Here is an 18,235-nt window from a genome sequence, read left to right as displayed (position 1 = left end):
TCATACTGTACAAATCTTGTGTTTATCCAATTAAATGCTTTCTAAAATCTATATATCCCGCCCTCAGGGACAAATATAGTGTCTTGCTCTACAGTAGCAGCTCGTTAGCAGCAACTGCTCACCTACTCCATATAAAGAAAGATGTTTTTTTTAAAAATAAAAAAATAAAATAAGAATTAAAAAAAAGGAGGTTTGGAGGAGGCTTTTTAGAAGTTTGTTTTCTTTGCATCGAACGCGTCATCAAAAAGCGACCACCAAGCGTTCTGATCTAATAAGCTAACCCCAACATACTTAGCCCTCCATTCACTTTGAATGTTTTTAAAACTAGGCTAGCTAGCGTTAGCATTGGTGAATAGTTAGGGCTATAAACACTCAACAGCTTTCGGGTAAAGGAAAACGGTCCGAGCAAATTCTTGTTAGAAAATAGTTCGATAAAAAACATTACGACCGCGAAAACTGCGAAATAACCTTCAGAGTCTAGCCGGGTTTGTTGGCTAACGCTAAAGCTAACGTGACTACTTATTAGAAATAATGATGGCGAACAGGTGATGTGTGCAATTAAAAAAATAAAAAAATAAAAGACGCGTAATGTCAGTTGATTTAATAACGTAATATTGTATAACATGGTATTAGGTGAAGGAAACCTTTTGTATTAAACAAATATAAATAATAAAACAATAAACAAATCAGGCCGAAATGCTTGGCTAATAATGGTAGACATAAACAATAAGAGCTCTGCGCGCGCGCGCACTCGCACATAAAACGCACCTGTAGCGTGTGTGAACGCACCTGAACGCTTTATCTCCACAATTCCTTTCACACCCAAACAGCTTCCTTCCACGAGTTTATTTCAAAGTCAAAACAGCTCTGTTTGACAACCGCTTCTGCGATTCAGCCGCTAGTAATCCGACTGCTTTCGGGCTGCTGTGGAATTATCTCGGCTCCATCCCAAATCTCACGTTACTCCCTATACTCCAGCACTACACGCATCCACAATCCAATCCTGGTCCCTATACCCTATGTAGTTCACTTTAGATCCAATATGAAGTCGTTTGTGATTCACCCTCTGTCCTCCCCCGAGCTCCCGAGGCATTGTGGGAGCAAAAACGGTGCATTCCGAAGGTTTAATGAGTCAATCAGTGCTGTTTCTGATCATGAATACACAAATATAATAATAATAATAATAATAATAATAATAAATACCAATTCTCAAATCTGATTGGCTAGAAGGTGTCCATTAACGATCTGTAACAGCAGCTCTGCCTGTAGTGCAGTTTCTATAATAACAGTTGGCAACATTTCTGCAATCTACAATCAATGATCTTTGTGTAGAATTATTGGGTTTTTTTTTGTAAGGAGACGTTATTTAAAATTTATTAAAGGAGTCTCCAGCGTTAAATGTTTTATCAAACAATATAAAAAGTATAACTATATAAGCAAAAAAAAGTATGAGGTCATTCTTTGATAAATAAATGCCAAAATCATCGCCAAATTGCTGTGGTATAAGAGGAATAAGACACTGAGATTTTTTTGTTGTTGCTTTGCAATGTGAATTTAACGTAGATGATAGGTGGCTGAATCTTTCTAGCTCTTGTAGAGTCTCTTGATGATTTAAATGGAGAAAGTTTTTAGACAGCCAGAATTTAATATCCCTAAGACAAAAAAAGAGAATTTGTAGTTCACTTGATTTTAAGAGGTCATACAGCTGTGAGTTGTTTTTCACTCCCCCCCATCGCTTTTCTCACTTCTACCACAGAGGCATGAACTACACGCAGATGATTTGTGTAATCTGAACGGCCAACCTGGAAATATGATCTAATCAGATGTATTAAACCAACTGTAAATATGCATCTCATAAATATTGGCATAACATTTTGGTCTGAAAATGCCTTAAGATTGTAAATGAAAATCTGTAAGTGTGTAATTTGTGTGTAGTTTTGCTGTTTCTCTGACTGATGACAGTAAACTGTAGCTTTCCAACTTCAGCTCAAGCCACATGGAGCTTGATGAAATATATCAGCTCGATTTGTTTAGTAAGCAAATTCTGCTCAAACAATTATCCATCATATTCCCTGGACACACTGGGTGATGCGCCTCAATGGCCACTTGTTCCTTAGTGATCATGGCTTTTGTCAGCCTGTGTGACTCAACATAAACATGAACGACTCTCTTTGGACATGCAGTTATAAACCTAAGCAGCAAACAGACAGCTCTTCAGTCTGACTGAACAGCAGGCATCGCTTCCCCTTTTGTTTTGTGCTGATTGTTTCAGTGTCAACTCTCAAACCCAGTTTAAGCTCAAACCAAGTGAAACTTTTCTCAGTCTGGCAGATGAGCAGCATTTCCCTGTCCTGCAGCTTTACTCCTGCTCATCTGGAATATTCCATCAGCTCATTATTAAACCCATGAGTTTAAAGAGTGTGTAATCCATTCGTTTATTATCTCAAAGGGCCAGCATTACAGATTAAATTAAACTCTTAGATCTGAGCTGTGGGCTAATCACAAAATCTTTACAGTTAGGTATCCAAGTAACCTCATAATTATCAATGGCATTACCAAACTCACTAGTTTGCAAATGTTTAGTTAGCTGAATAGTTAGCAAACAGAACATTAAATATACATTTTATATTTATATTTTATATTTAACAGAACATTAAATATAGTTTAAAAACTGTTTGAATACTTTTAAGGTCTGTAGTAATGAGTCTTCCCTTTCGTCCTGTGGTTAATGAATCCATTTGTTTATTTTCTTTTATTTATATTTTTTCATTGCTTTTTGAACCTATTTGATTTTATCACACTCTGTCTAATTCTTGTATTTTAATGTACTATATAAACAGAGGTAACTTTATTAACACTCAACACACCAAGTCAATCATCTCATGCCACATGACTGCCCAACATATGACTAGCTATGTACACCAAATTACGGTCATTCCAGCTGAACACATCTAAAAGAAAAAGTACCTGAAAGGATGCTGGATGAAATGAGCACAGGGAATTTTCCCCTGATATTTAAAATGATGTGGTCTTGAAAAAAAAAGAACAAATGGACTGTACCGACATGTATTTCCTCTTTCCTCTAAACAATGAGGTGTGAAACCTGCCATGCTGCAGTTTCATCAGACTGAGGAAGTAAAGGTGACAAAATGAACTCACACTTTCTCTAAATGACCGCCAGTGTCTTTCAAGTTCATGTAGGTAATATTACTAGAAAAGCCTTCTTTTATCTCAGAAATATTGCTAAGATATGTAATATAATATAATATAATGCTACTTCTATATAATGCATGAAGTAAAAAAAAAATGTTTTCATGCTTTTGTTACCTCTAGGTTGGATTATTGTAAGGCCTCGATGTCTGGACGTTCCAGTAAATACATAAACAAGCTCCAGTTAGTCCAGAATGTAGCAGTGATTATACAATACTACTGTTTCCTATAAAGCACTGAATGGTCCTGATCACAGAGGCCACATGTGCATATGATCGTTTATGATTCTGCACACCTACTTCTATCAAAAAGTGCAGGCTATTTGTTGGTATCTCAAATAGTAAAGGCTACAGCAGGGGGCAGTGCTTTCTCTTACACGGTTATGGAACAGCATTCCAATTAGTGCTTGAAACCCACACAGTGAGACACAGTCTCAATGTTTAAGTCTAAGCTGAAATCATGTTTGTTTATTCTAGCCTCATAGTGTGATTTGGTGAACTGGGATGTTTCTGTGTTGTCTCTCTTTCTTACATTCACTCAGGTTTGTGGTCAGGTGAAGTGGCTGGCTGTTTTTTGTCATGAATGTGTTATCTTCTGGCTCTCCCTTTTGGTTATGCTGTCATAGAGTCTCTGCTTGCACTCTGTACACAATATTCACTGTCCTTAACTACTACATGATAATAAGCCTACCTAATAAATCTCTCTCTGTGTCTCTCTCTCTTTCTTTCTGTGACTCTGTCAAGCTACCTATGCTAATCCTGACTCCTTGTGGTCCTTGCTCCTTCTGCTATCTGGACCTGCCTGATCCATCCAATGCCCAACTTCTGGTTGGAGTCTCATCACTTGGATGATCCACAGCTATATTTCTTACTTATTACTCAGAAAGTTACTCTACTTTTTTGTGATTCACAGAAATCTGTTCAGTGATCTTGTGAGTTTGATTAAGTAGCACAAAGATTAACACTTGTGTGTGACTTACAAAGCAAAAAGTGAAAAGCAGAGCCATAATAAGCTATGTGAAGGCACCTGAACAATATATGCAGTATTTTAGCATGCACACAACCAGAGGTGTTGCTTGAGTGGGGGTATGAAATATATGACTGACAAATTACACTACTACTGCTCTATAATGATGTTCATATATGTCATTATTATGAATCCTATATGTTTAACCTCCCTATGTGTCAAAACAACACAACCCTTTCTTTAATCTCGGTTTATTGGCTACCAACTGCCACAGTGAGAAGCAGGATTATTCGATTAAGAGTGCGAATTTTTGGCCAGTTCTGACAGCTACTAACCAGCTTGCTATTCTCAGCTCAGGGATATCAGTGTGACACTCAATGAAGTACTAAAGGCCGTGCAAGAGGACAAAAATAGGGGTAAATAAGAAATAATTAAGAAATCATTTTTTTAACCTTAGCATGTGCTTTTAATTTTTTTCAGTGGAACAGTCACAGATGTATTTACTTTCCTATGCAAATAATAATGTTAACGTTAATAATAAGGTTATAAGGTTAATGTCACCACATGCAGTAATATATTTAGCATATTTTCTGGGTTTTTTTACACAGCTTTTTGCAGCTGATCATTTTTATTCTGGACACCACATTCAGAATATTCAGGTTATATGCATGGGGTTCACATCTCCACGTAAGGCCTTCATTTTCTGATAGTTATTCTACTCTGGAAGGTATATAAAAAAGTTCCCTTTAATTGTTAGTAACATTACCCTTTCTAGCTCAATTGCAAAACTCAAAAAGCAAACAATACACACCAAATTACCTGGCAGAGGGTTTAAATTTGGGATGCTTGACATCAAATTATGTCTTTAATATAAAATCACATTATAGTAATATTATTAGAAGAGTGGCAGCTCATTATATTTGGATAGATCATTTTTTTAATCCCTTCTAACAAGGTATTAGAGGTTAAGCCAGAGGGATTTTTGCGCACTCTGGGACACTTGATTTGTGTAGACACTACATGCAACTTGGGAAGAGCAAATTCAGAGCAGAGATAGAAAGTAAACAGGCTGCTTTTTGACAGTAGCTGTGGTTAATGCTGGTGTGTGGGGTGTGTGATGTGTGTGTGGGGGGGGGGGCACATGCAGGGTCCATGTGCACATACAGATATATGAGAGTGTGTGTGGTGGCTGTGTATTTAGTACTCACTGACACACTGCAGACCATGCTTCCTCTGCAGGGTCTTGCTGCACAGTGAGCACGTGGCTCGGCTCGAGAAAGAGCCACGCACAAGCCGGTGGCCATTACAGCTGCTGCTAACCGCATAAGTGCTCTCCTTCAGCTCCCTTTCCCTCTCTTTCTCCTTCTCTTTCTCCTTTTCCCTCTCTCTGTCTTTCTCTTTCTGCTGCTCTTTTTCACGGTGCTTACCCTGCAACAGAAACACGACAGAAAAGAATATCTATATGTTCATATACTACAGGTGCAACATAGAAATATGAGTTATTTTGTGAAAGATTGCATGCATCTGCAGTGGTATAATACTAATCATCATCCATCCATCCTCTAACTCATCACACCTCTAAACAATCATCCACTCCCTGCTTCATTTTGTCATTAAGCCATCCATTCTCTCATCCATCCATTTATCTTTAACCTCATCCATGTTTGTCATTAATTCAAATCAACAATCCATCAAATCTGAACAATAATATTCATTAATTCTTTCATCCATCCATGTATCTATTAATCCATCTACCTCATTCAATCATCCCCTCAATTCATCCACCCATCTATTCACTCCATCACTCATTCTAACAACCGGTTATTCCACGAACCTTATTTTTATGCATTTACCCACTCATCCATCACCCATTCATCCACCTAGTAGAACTGATATAATCCTGTCATCTATACAATACCCATCCTAATATTTATCCATCTGATTATTTATCCATCTTCAAGTTTCCCCAAACATCCACTCATGCACTTACTCTTTAATCATAGTATATATGTAAATTTATATATTGCTCAATATTTTATGCATTATCACTGAAGCATTTTACACATGCACATGTAATTCAGTAAGATGGCCAAACCATCACAAAATAAATGTTGCAGTTTCAGTCTTAAATATACATGGGTAAAAAAAAACAAAAAACAGGAAGTTACAGCACATATTGCAGCAATGTTTCCTGTAAACCATTGCATGGTGTTCAAATACAGAGGAAGTGTGTTATCCTGCAGAATAACAAATCATCATGAGTGTACAGTATGTGTCCTCACCTTGTCTTTGTTGAAGGATCCGGTCATCCTGTTCCTCAACGAGCTCAGAGTACGCTTCACCTTTGTGCCCTTTTCTGCTCTCTCCATTCTCTCCTCTTCTTCCTCATTCCTAACATTTCCAGAATACAGGATTAGGGAAAGTGTTTAGAGTATGTGAGGGAAAATGTAAGAAAAACCTCTACACAGAAACAGTGGCCTCCAAATAAAATAAAAAGGTGGCATTTATAGTTTTTCTGAAAATATGTGAATTTTAAATACATAATGTAGGTGATTATTTTCCTTCATTGAGACTTAAACATAGAGGCCACGCCTCCTTGACTGACTGACAGAGAGAAAACACCTCCTGTATGTTTATTAATCATAGAGGCCACACCTCCTTCACTGTGACTGACAGACACAGAGACCACACCTCCTTTAAGTTTATTAAACACAGAAGCCATGCCTGCTTTACTGTGACTGACAGAGACCACATCTCCTTTATGTGTATTAAGCCCAGAGGCCACACCTCCAGTGTAACTAACAGACACAGAGGCCACGCCTCTTTTACATTTCTTAGGGACAGAGGCCACGCATCCTTCACTGTGACTGACAGACACAGAAGGCCCTCCTCCTTTACTGATTATTAAGCACATCTACTTCACTGTGACTGAAGCACAGAGGCCACACCTCCTTCGTTGTTAGTGAAGTATAGAGACCACTCCTCCTTCACATACTGCTTTTAGTTTTTTAAAGAGCATAAAGGAAAAAAAAATAACTGGACTTACTCGATGGAGAGAAATTCATACCAGGTGACATTTTCTTTCCTGTCAGCACTTGAGGTTCTAGGATTGGCCCTATGCACCGCACACACACACACACACACACACACACACATAGACACAAACACCTTTACTATATGACACAAATGAAAGTGCAGACCACAGAGACACTATGGCCAGGAAATCACGTCAAACACACTCACAGTGCTCATGCTGAATTACAGGTCTTTTGTCTCAGAATGAGTGAGGTGATAAAAAGTGAAAGAATGAAGCATCACACTTTCATGTTAGCGTTGAATAACGGAATGGTTTAGACAAAAACGAAATGCACAGATTGTCCTGCGGCATGTTTGGTGATTGCTGTGTGCTGTTTTAATTTTGCTACCAGGCTAATGTTTCTAACAACACTGGAAGCTTATAGCCACCAGTTTAACATGGCATGCTTAATTTGTGTAAATGATCTCATAGTGGACTTTGTGGAAATGTTCAGTCTCACACGGGCTTCTTACTGTGCTTTCTGACATCATCTATAAACATAGGCACAGAGATAAACACATTTAGTAGTATAAAATCACTCTCTTCCTCAGCACACAGCTGGGTGTCAGACGCAGACAGGGAACATAGTCTCTATAGTCTAGCATTTAGAAATGATTTCACTGACTTGATTTGAACTTGTTGATGTATAAATGGTGTGAGACAAGGAAGTGACTCTAAGCTTCCATTTAGTACAGTAATTAGAGACACTAAACCTGCCTCTGGGAGTGTGCATTTTATTTTTGGGTAAACATTTCCTTTAACGCTACCCAGACTCGGTGGATTGTGGTAACTGGGCTTTGCATGCTGCTACAGGACAGTCATGTGTGTGTGTGTGTGTGAGTACGCTAGATATAGCAGGCTCCTGTCATGCTGTTTACTTACCAGTGATACAGCTTAAGCTCATGCAGAACTTTTTGTACCATTAGCCTAAGACAAACAAGACACAGAGACTAAACGTGTGTGTGTGTGTGTGTAGTAGGAGGAGCTGAGATAAGTGTTGGGTTTGTCAAACAAATCATACAGCCCCACTATGTTTTGTCTCTTTTTAACCCAATTATCTGATTGACTTCTCTGGAAAGGACAAATGCAGTGCTCTTAAAGAATAAGCTAGAACATGAAGAACATGTATTTTGTGTGTGTAAATAACAGCAAAGCAACCTGTGATTTATTGTGGATTCTATTTATATATATATATATATATATATATATATATATATATATATATATATATATATATATATATATATATATATATATATATTGTGGAAAGTGGATTCTAAAACAGTTTGGCTGATTGACTCATCAGAATTGTTAAGAAAGCAAGATTCCTTCATGAATCATGAGTCACCTAATTACATCTTGCAAGTTCACAAGTGTAACCCTGTTTCAGGATCCTAAGTTCACAAAAGAGAAATTCTCATCTGACATCTGACTTTGTTGGCAATATTTTTGACTATTTTTGTGCCTCTCTAAGGGAACAAGAAACATCACATTTACATACCCAGGAAAAAAGATATTCAACTGTATTTTTCCTTGTTGTTGGGGTTTTACCTCGTTTATCTTTTGTACCTTTCATAATATATTTCACTCCAAAATGTGTGTTAGAGCATACATAGAAATAACCTGGAAAATATGTACAACATAATTTAAAAAACTGCTTAAGCCATGACTTCAGCACTATGTGGATGAGGATGAGAATTTTTTTGAATGTCCTTCATTCAAGTAAAAAAAGTTTTTGTGTGTAGTACAATCAAAAGCTGTAACAGTTACACACTCGTGACCATCCTTATAATTCATTATGAGACAGATTTCACATGTATATGGCGTTATAACTCTAGCTAAGAATGTCACAACATCCTTGCTACTGCTAACTCTAGTTGAACTGTTAACTGGGTGGAGCTTTGTGTACTAAAGATGCAAAAAAGTTGTAGGCTTATATGTACTACCTCAATGACAAGAAAAAATACAGTTCAACACCGTTTTCTTTCTGTGAACACATCAGTGACATTAAAAGAAATTTGTACTAAATATTAAAATATTTGCTGTTCAGCTAGGTGTGTTTTACAGGCTATGTGTGAATGATCGTAAAAAAGATCAGGAACGCAATTCAGTTGATGGTACACAGGGATCTGACTCAAATAACAGATAACAGCATAATTGAATGAGTATAAAACAACGTTCATTATACAGGTTTTGCTTGACTTGCACGAATACTCGTTTGACTGATTGAACAGAATAAAGCTGGAGTGTTTACTGCAATATGAATGTGTTGAACTTACATGTGACACTGGCCTTCTGCTGAGCGCAAATTCTCATCCAAGTCGTGTTCCTCTGAAACAGACAGAAACAACGTCACTTATCAGACAAAAGCAAACCAATCCTCTATCATTTCCAGTAAAATTATTTCCATAGTTTTTGAAATATTTGAGGAATAAAACATGTGGGGATGTGTAGGAAGGAAAAATAATCCATGACACTGTGGTGTGAGCCGGGATAAAGCAAAACAAAGAGTTAATCTGACCCTACCAAAGTTGATCATTTTTTCCAGTAGTAGCAGGTTCTAAAGTGTTTTAATTCTTTTATCCTACAGAAATGATATGTTTTATCCATCTATAGTTACATTTAATGCAGTGAAATGTCTAGAAAACTAGTACTGCTTACAAAATAGTAGCTATAAACAGTCCTCACCATCCTTTTTTTTCTCACCCTTAAAAATACAGCTTGTCACTGAGAAACTGTAAAAATGTAAACTCTTCTGTCCTGACGATATCAGAAAAGTTAAAGTTGCAGCTCTGTAAATCCTCCATAAATGTTTTATGAACATCTCCTTACAGAAAACTACACCATATCAATAATTTCACAGCTTTTTAATGTTTCTCTACACGTCCTGTTACTTCAGAAACAATAACGTATTAGAACTGCACATTAATATAAACCTGCACTGCTGTCAGAGCCGCTGTTATAGAAAGTTAATTAACATCTTCTGACTGTAGTGTAATTGGAGCTCAGGTAGAGAGTATGAGCAGCTCTAACCTCCAGCAGCTCGCGCCGCCTGTGTAGAAGTTTCCAGAATACGTGAGACCTTCTCAGCTTGAGATTTATCATCTGACGACACAATCTCAGATCGGGCATACACCGTCTTCCCTGGGGTGGATGTCTGCTAAAGAGCAAAGGAGTTTGTGAGTGTGTGTGTGTATTATTGAGGACTACAGATCGTAAAGCTTGTGCATTGTTCATTACTATGGATTTGCTGAGCTCTGTCTCTCCACATGAAGAAAACTCCTCCACCGAGCTCAGAGATTGGCACTGATCCTCTCGCTCCCCGTCACTGTCTATACTCCTGGTGTCCAGACTAAACCTAAACACATTGTACACACACACACAACATGTTACAGCTACTACAATACTCACTACAATACATCTTGTCTAATCAGCTTCACACTCTAATAGTTTATAAATTACTCAGAGTATAAATATGGATTTTGCTGTCAAACTGAAAACACATTTATTTTAATTACACACCAACGTAATTAACATTTTTTGAAACTGAGTCATTTCCTGTTAATATATGAGAAAAGTAATGACACACAATGTGTCTCTATGCTAGCTGATGCTCTTTTCCCATTGAGTTTAGTTGTCATTTTCAGCTTCTTGCAGCCTTTTATGGCAATTTGTGGACGTGGCTAGATGCAGTCATGCTGTGGTTTGAAAATTTACTGCATCTTTCTTAGAAACCCCTCACGCTGCACCTCACTCCCTCTGATCCACTAGCACTGTGTGACTGGTCCCACTTTCTCTCAGGGTAAGAGGTAGGTATTCATCTAGACTCTTCTCTGTCCTGGCACCAAGGTGGTGGGTTGAACGTCCCCTAGATGTCTGAATAGTTGAGACACTAACCATCTTTAAACCCCAGATGAAGACCTACCTCTGCCTGAAGCACTTTAACTTATTTCCCCTGTTTGTTTTATGTATTGTTGTATGTTGCTTAAATAAAAAAAACCCTACCAACACAGTTTCAGGCTGATGGTATTCTTAGTCTGTGACCTATTGAACCAGTGTTAATGTATTCTTTGATAGAGACGTCAAAGCACTCTTGTACATCGCTCTGGATAAGAGCGACAGGCAAGTGTAAATGTACAGGAGCCAATTGTGTTCCAGATATGTCTCTTCTGTTATTACACTGGTTTAAAGGGGCACCGGGGCAGGAGATGAGGTGTGTATGTGTGGAAATTTGGAGGTTTAGACGTCTCAAATTGGAATTTTGTGTACTTTGTGCAGTTTTTTGGGTGAATCCATGATGCTGTAATACTGATAATACATTTTACAAATCTGTATGTAAACCTTTAAAAACACAGGTAAATGTTCTTTGAAATCATATTTTTGCATGTTTCATATAAATTATTAAACATTATTAAAATCTACGAAATCTGCCATAGCACATTTTTCTCCCTGCAGCCTACAATAACTACACTTTACCTTCAGATATATTTAGTAAAATATTCAATTCAATTCAAGTTTATTTGCACTGCACTTTTAACAATGGACGTTGTTTCAAAGCAGCTTTACAGAACATAAGAAATATAGTACAAAAAGTTCAAGATTAATATTAGCCTTATATTTAAGTTTATTTGTATTTATCCCTAATGAGCAAGCCTGAGGTGACTGTGGCAGGAAAAAACTCCCTTAGATGATAAAATACTTCAGAAATTCACAGAAATTTAGATCATATAAATTTCCTGAATATCATGGGAAGAGCAATAGTATGTCTTTGCAGCCTTTTGTTATTTATTACAGTAAATTATTATTAATGGAAAAAACTAAACATATATTATAACTAAACAATTAGTCCTTATGACATTTTCATGGATTCTAGTTAACCACAGTTTGTATTTTTGCACACGATTCTGTGCTAACAAGCAAGCCTGTGATTTATTTAAAACCACACATGCAAAGAAAGTTATCAAAGATGAATTTTCACATTTTTTGAATTGGTAAATGTTAAAAAATATCCAAAATATAATTAGGTTTGTAACAAGTTTAAGGGTTAGCTGCCACTCCAGTCATGGTGCTGTTGGTGTTTCTGATGTGTGCAGTATGGCATGTCTTGGGGTTTTAGTGTAGTTTTTGTCACTCTGCCGTTGTGTGTGTTGGGGTGTGTCATTATTGCACTCTTTGTATATTCACTGGTTCCTCTTTTGCTCAGCAGCATTGACTCTATTCACACGAATGAGTGAACATGCAAAACCTCCAGTTCTGTTTTGAATTTAACAAAAACTTACTGTTTTATCATGAGCTCATTTTCACAGCATACCTTTATATGTACCCATGAACACATTCATAACAAGTTATCATTTATAGAGATATTTATAAAGAATTAAATGCATTGTTGAAATAACTCAATAATATAGAATGCCTTTTCAGCCATGTTTATAATGCATTAGTTAACTTATAGATTGGGGAACATCCACGATACACAGTGTTAGCATTCATATTATAGCACCTATAAACTGATATTCCATCACCAGCCTCACTTTTTTAACTATCTTGAAAAAAAAAGAAAAAGAAAGCAAGAAAGAAAGAAAGAAAGAAAACCTCTGACTGTTTCGAAACTGACTCCTATAAATATCATATAAACATCTCCTTACTATCTCAAAAGTTATCGTAAATCTGTTCGGTATTAGTCTGGCTCATGTTTGCAGCTTTGTCTAATTTAGAAAGTCAGAATGTGGCTAACCAATAATGACAGTTTTTGGATGTTGCTAGATGAACAGTGAACAGATTGAGATTGAGAAAGAGTTTTACTAAACACTTTGTTGGAAAGTCATACGTAATATCATGAAGAAAATGTGTTAAATATATTTTGAAAATACAACAATTCTCAACATCTAGGTTTAACTTTGTGTTGTTACAGAAGTTTTTATGGATGTCAAGAAGCTGAAGTGTGCTTATAGCCCTTAATGATTTGGAGAAACTCTTCAGTTCCTGCTTGCTGCTGACTGATGCTATTGTTGTTTATCTTGAGGTTGTACGCTAATATGTTAACCTGCTGTCATATTAGTTTATAAAAATCAGAATGTTATTTTAACCACTTATCTGAAATAAAGAAGTTACTTTTTTCAGAGATAGTGTGGGCGTGATCAATGTAAGTTTGAATGCTTATTATAGCTATGTAATGTAATGAATTGAGAGCCTTATGTATCACAACACTGTGCTATAATAAACCATACTGTTACACCCCATGCACTACACAGTACATTTAGGACCTGAAACTTATTTAAGCTATGCTACTATTAAATTTTATTTTTCCATCTCACCTTCTCCCCAGGTCGAGTGGATTCAGCGGGACGTCCGAGCTGTGTCTCCGTGAGGTGGACATAGACCTGACCAGGATGGGGAAACTGTCGCTGTCAATGTCATCCATGTACATCTCATCCAAACTCTCTGCCGATTCCATCGTCTCTCCCTGATCAGACAGCATGTCTGTTTTTTTGTGGGATGGTGAGAGATTTTCTACGTGTGATCCACAGTGCAGTGTAGGTGATGGGTAGATGAATAGTCCTGGATTGGGCTTTGTTTGAGTTTTGTCCTCTGGGTCACTAACCACAGGCAGGGAGCGCGCAAAAGGCTCACACTCCCTACCAGGTCTAGCCTGCAGGTCTCTGAAATACTCAGAGTCTCTCAGAGAAGCGCTCAGGTCAAATAAGTCGTCTGTCTCACACTCGAAATCGCTCTCAGCTAAACAGGAACTCTGAGAAAGTGAAAGAACAACAGCGCTGTTTTAGTGTATGTTACTCAGGTGAAAAAACCCCTACATGACTGACCCAGAAACTTAACTTGTACTTAATTTCCCCCAAATTTCTTTCTGCCTTAACCTACTGTTTAGATTCCACAGTTATCAGGTTCATGAAAACGTTTTTATCACAAAACTCCTGTGTTGAAGATGTCTGAGAACTTTAAGTCATGCCTTTACCTCTGACTGATACAAAGCACTGACACTGGAGACTCCTTCCAGAAATACTAAATAAACCTCCTTACGGAAAACATCAGCATATATAACAATTAATGATTTTATTCACTGTAGGAACTTCACCATATTGCTGCCGTTAATTCAGTTCAATTCAATATAGTGTATAGAGTTTACAATCGAGTCAAATTAAGGACTCAAAAAGTTAAGTATTGCAATGATGTGGACTCAAATGCGCCATGTGCCAAAATTCACACCACAGAATTCTGACCGTTTACAATACATTTTTTTCCACTTCATTTGGTTCATCCGTCAGTTTTGTCCTCTTTTTGGCCCGAGCTGAACAAGAAGTGAAGTGTTTATCACTAAACCTCACATCTGTCTTATCAGACACTGCTTTTAACATCTAAAAAGGAAATATAATGACAGTTAAAGAAGAATATTTTTTAAGAAACATGTCAGAAAACAGCGTTTTTCCACAAACACATTTAAAGATCCATGCAAGTTCTTTCAGCCGCATTATTGTAGTTCGAATAACATATTTATTAAAAAGGTTTAAAATCATTTTTGGGAGTGTTTTTCTCACCTGATCTTCAGGTGTTCTGCTGAAAAAGCTGTCAGGTGAAGTTGAGGGGGAAGTTCTCATCCCTGGCACAGGAGCGCTTGGTCGTGTGCATGGTTTACCCTCTGAAGCTTTAAAAAAAGGATCAACATTACCAAATTATGAAGGTACATGAAGCGTGTAGTCAACCAATCAAATCAAACAAATAAAAAACATTTAACAATCAATACTTCTGCCCTTTTACTCTCAACAATTCAAGCCATTAATTGCCCAGAACAGATCAAATAAATAATCATCCAACCAAACAATTAACAAAAAAACAGCCAAACAACCATTTAAGCAATCAATACATTCATCCACCCTCTAGTCCACCCATCCACCCCTCTTATACAGCTGAGTTCAAAATTCTGAGTGCATTACCAATAACTGCTTTTAGGTCACAGTTTATCAAACACTGTAATATTTTGGTCAAATTATATTTCTAGGTTTCTCAGACATAATCATTATTTCTCACTGATATCAGTCCAGTACAGTGTGTTATTACTGACTGAAAGCCAGAGGCAGGAGAACACAGAACACACGGGGACGTGCCGACCTAGAACACTGTGACATGAGCTTATATGTTCTGTTTATATAAAATACATATAAAGTGTCATAACTGGGGAAAATCAAGTGTTCGGATAGATTTCAGCTTCTGAAATTGGAGGGATTTCTCACACATAAACACTGATTTGTTTTGTTTTTTTAATACTTCTTTGGAAGGAAATACTTGGGACTAAGAAAAGTTTTTGGTGCAGCATCCAACTGTGTTTGAGATTAGTGTAGGAAATGGTGAAAAGGTGTCTGGTTAACATGTTTACTCGTTTACGATGTTGCTTTTATAAAAGCTGGTGTTCTGCAAATTGACAAAACACGCACAATATATGAATAAAATAAAGAAAATGATGAAAATTGTTTAAAAAACTATTTTACACATACAGATGCACTCAAACATATTGCAAAAAAAAAATATTTGACGATGATGAAATCTTCACTGCTGTTTTGCTCATTAGAGATAAATTTAAAATACATTTTATATCCAGATTTCTGTAAAGCTGCTTTGCAAAAATTCTTAATTCTTCAAAGCGCTAAACCTATAAAATTGAATTGAATTAAATTCCTGAACATTTACATTTCTGGCATTTCGCAGACGCCCTTATCCAGAGCGACTTACAATAGATCTCATTTTATACAATATGAGCACCTGAGGGTTAAGGGTCTTGCTCAGGGGCCCAGCAGTGGCAGCTCGGTGGACCTGGGATTCAGACTCACAATAGTCCAACATGTGATCATGTAATACCAACATGAATGCATAAGCAATATATTTGTATAACAAACAGAAATGAAAATTATTTCAGACATTTGCTGTGACCCTCATTTCTGTGACCCTTTTTTCTTTCCCAAATGCAATTCCAAATTTTCAGAGGACATCAGATCCACCATTTTTCCTGGTAAAAGTCTGATACAGGAATCATATTGTTACATCTCTAATTATAAATCCAGATCTTCTGGAACTGACTGTATCTACACTAATACACTGCTATTCTGGTAGGAGATAAACAGCAGCAGCCTGCTGTCTAAACTATAAAAGCATGTTTAATCTATCTTTATCCAGGTCTTATCTCTGAGTATATCCAGTATGAAAACAGTCAATTAAAGCTACACATTAATTAACAGGAAGTGGAAGTGCAGATGCAGTGAGGCAGCCAGAATGTAAACATGGCCTCCTCAATCTGTTATAGCACTGAAGCTCTGGTTTACTTTAGCAGAACCCGCTTGTGTTTGTTAGCGGAAATGAGCTTTAACAGCACAGCTGGGAGCTTCAGCCATGTGTGATGTAAGAACATGCTGATAACCATAAGACCAGTGGTCACATCTGAGTGAAAATTCTACTCATTTATAGTTTACTGTGATGAATTTGGTTCATCCATCTACACTATATTGCCAAAAGTATTCACTCACCCATCCAAATAATCAGAATCAGGTGTTCCAGTCACTTCCATGGCCACAGGTGTATAAAATCAAGCACCTAGGCATGCAGACTGTTTTTACAAACATTTGTGAAAGAATGGGTCGCTCTCAGGAGCTCAGTGAATTCCAGCGTGGAACTGTGATAGGATGCCGCCTGTGCAACAAATCCAGTCATGAAATTTCCTCGCTCCTAAATATTCCACAGTCAACTGTCAGCTGTATTATAAGAACGTGGAAGTGTTTGGGAACGACAGCAACTCAGCCACGAAGTGGTAGGCCACGTAAACTGACGGAGCGGGGTCAGCGGATGCTGAGGCGCATAGTGCGAAGAGGTCGCCAACTTTCTGCAGAGTCAATCGCTACAGACCTCCAAACTTCATGTGGCCTTCAGATTAGCTCAAGAACAGTGCGCAGAGAGCTTCATGGAATGGGTTTCCATGGCCGAGCAGCTGCATCCAAGCCATACATCACCAAGTGCAATGCAAAGTGTCGGATGCAGTGGTGTAAAGCACGCCGCCACTGGACTCTAGAGCAGTGGAGACGCGTTCTCTGGAGTGACCAATTGCGTTTCTAAATCTGGCAATCTGATGGACGAGTCTGGGTTTGGCAGTTGAAAGGAGAACGGTACTTGTCTGACTGCATTGTGCCAAGTGTAAAGTTTGGTGGAGGGGGGATTATGGTGTGGGGTTGTTTTTCAGGAGCTGGGCTTGGCCCCTTAGTTCCAGTGAAAGGAACTCTGAATGCTTCAGCATACCAAGACATTTTGGACAATTCCATGCTCCCAACTTTGTGGGAACAGTTTGGAGCTGGCCCCTTCCTGTTCCAACATGACTGTGCACCAGTGACCAAAGCAAGGTCCATAAAGACATGGATGACAGAGTCTGGTGTGGATGAATTTGACTGGCCTGCACAGAGTCCTGACCTCAACCCGATAGAACACCTTTGGGATGAATTAGAGCGGAGACTGAGAGCCAGGCCTTCTCGTCCAACATCAGTGTGTGACCTCACAAATGCGCTTCTGGAAGAATGGTCAAAAATTCCCATAAACACACTCCTAAACCTTGTGGACAGCCTTCCCAGAAGAGTTGAAGCTGTTATAGCTGCAAAGGGTGGACCGACATCATATTGAACCCTATGGATTAGAAATGGGATGTCACTTAAGTTCATATGTGAGTCAAGGCAGGTGAGCGAATACTTTTGGCAATATAGTGTATCTATTAATCTGTCATTCCATCCATCCATCCATTCATCCCAGCTACATATCTACCTATCCATCCATCCATCTATCCATCCATCCATCCATCTCTCATTTATATATCTATCCACCTATTACATTAAAGCTATATACAGTATCTGTCCATCCATCCATCATCAAAGCTCCATCTCCATCTCTCCATCCTTCCATCATAACAATACATCTGTTCATCCCTCAACTGCAGCTATATTC

General features: G+C 37.9%; 1 protein-coding gene across 6 annotated transcripts in view; it reads right to left on the bottom strand.

The window, feature by feature from the left end:
* Window positions 1–18,235, bottom strand: part of arhgef18b (rho/rac guanine nucleotide exchange factor (GEF) 18b) — a 50,727-nt gene that overhangs the window by 26,227 nt on the left and 6,265 nt on the right. For 3 of the 6 annotated variants that reach the window (XM_058401687.1, XM_058401689.1, XM_058401691.1), the window contains exons 2-10: window positions 14,803–14,909; window positions 13,567–14,000; window positions 10,493–10,610; window positions 10,286–10,412; window positions 9,532–9,583; window positions 8,135–8,179; window positions 7,223–7,291; window positions 6,459–6,567; window positions 5,385–5,604 (exon numbers count right to left, since the gene is read on the bottom strand). In XM_058401687.1, coding sequence (XP_058257670.1) covers window positions 5,385–5,604; window positions 6,459–6,567; window positions 7,223–7,291; window positions 8,135–8,179; window positions 9,532–9,583; window positions 10,286–10,412; window positions 10,493–10,610; window positions 13,567–14,000; window positions 14,803–14,862 — 1,234 coding nt within the window. In that variant the 5' untranslated portion in view covers window positions 14,863–14,909. Of the gene's footprint in view, window positions 1–5,384; window positions 5,605–6,458; window positions 6,568–7,222; window positions 7,292–8,134; window positions 8,180–9,531; window positions 9,584–10,285; window positions 10,413–10,492; window positions 10,611–13,566; window positions 14,001–14,802; window positions 14,910–16,779; window positions 16,799–18,235 lie in introns of those variants that run through there. The other 3 variants (XM_058401692.1, XM_058401688.1, XM_058401690.1) reach the window with 3 other exon arrangements.

This window comes from Hemibagrus wyckioides, linkage group LG10 (assembly GCF_019097595.1).
Source record: "Hemibagrus wyckioides isolate EC202008001 linkage group LG10, SWU_Hwy_1.0, whole genome shotgun sequence".
Classification (NCBI taxonomy): domain Eukaryota; kingdom Metazoa; phylum Chordata; class Actinopteri; order Siluriformes; family Bagridae; genus Hemibagrus; species Hemibagrus wyckioides.
The sequence above is the reverse complement of the archived record's forward strand: the minus strand, read 5'-3'. Positions and strand labels throughout refer to the sequence as shown.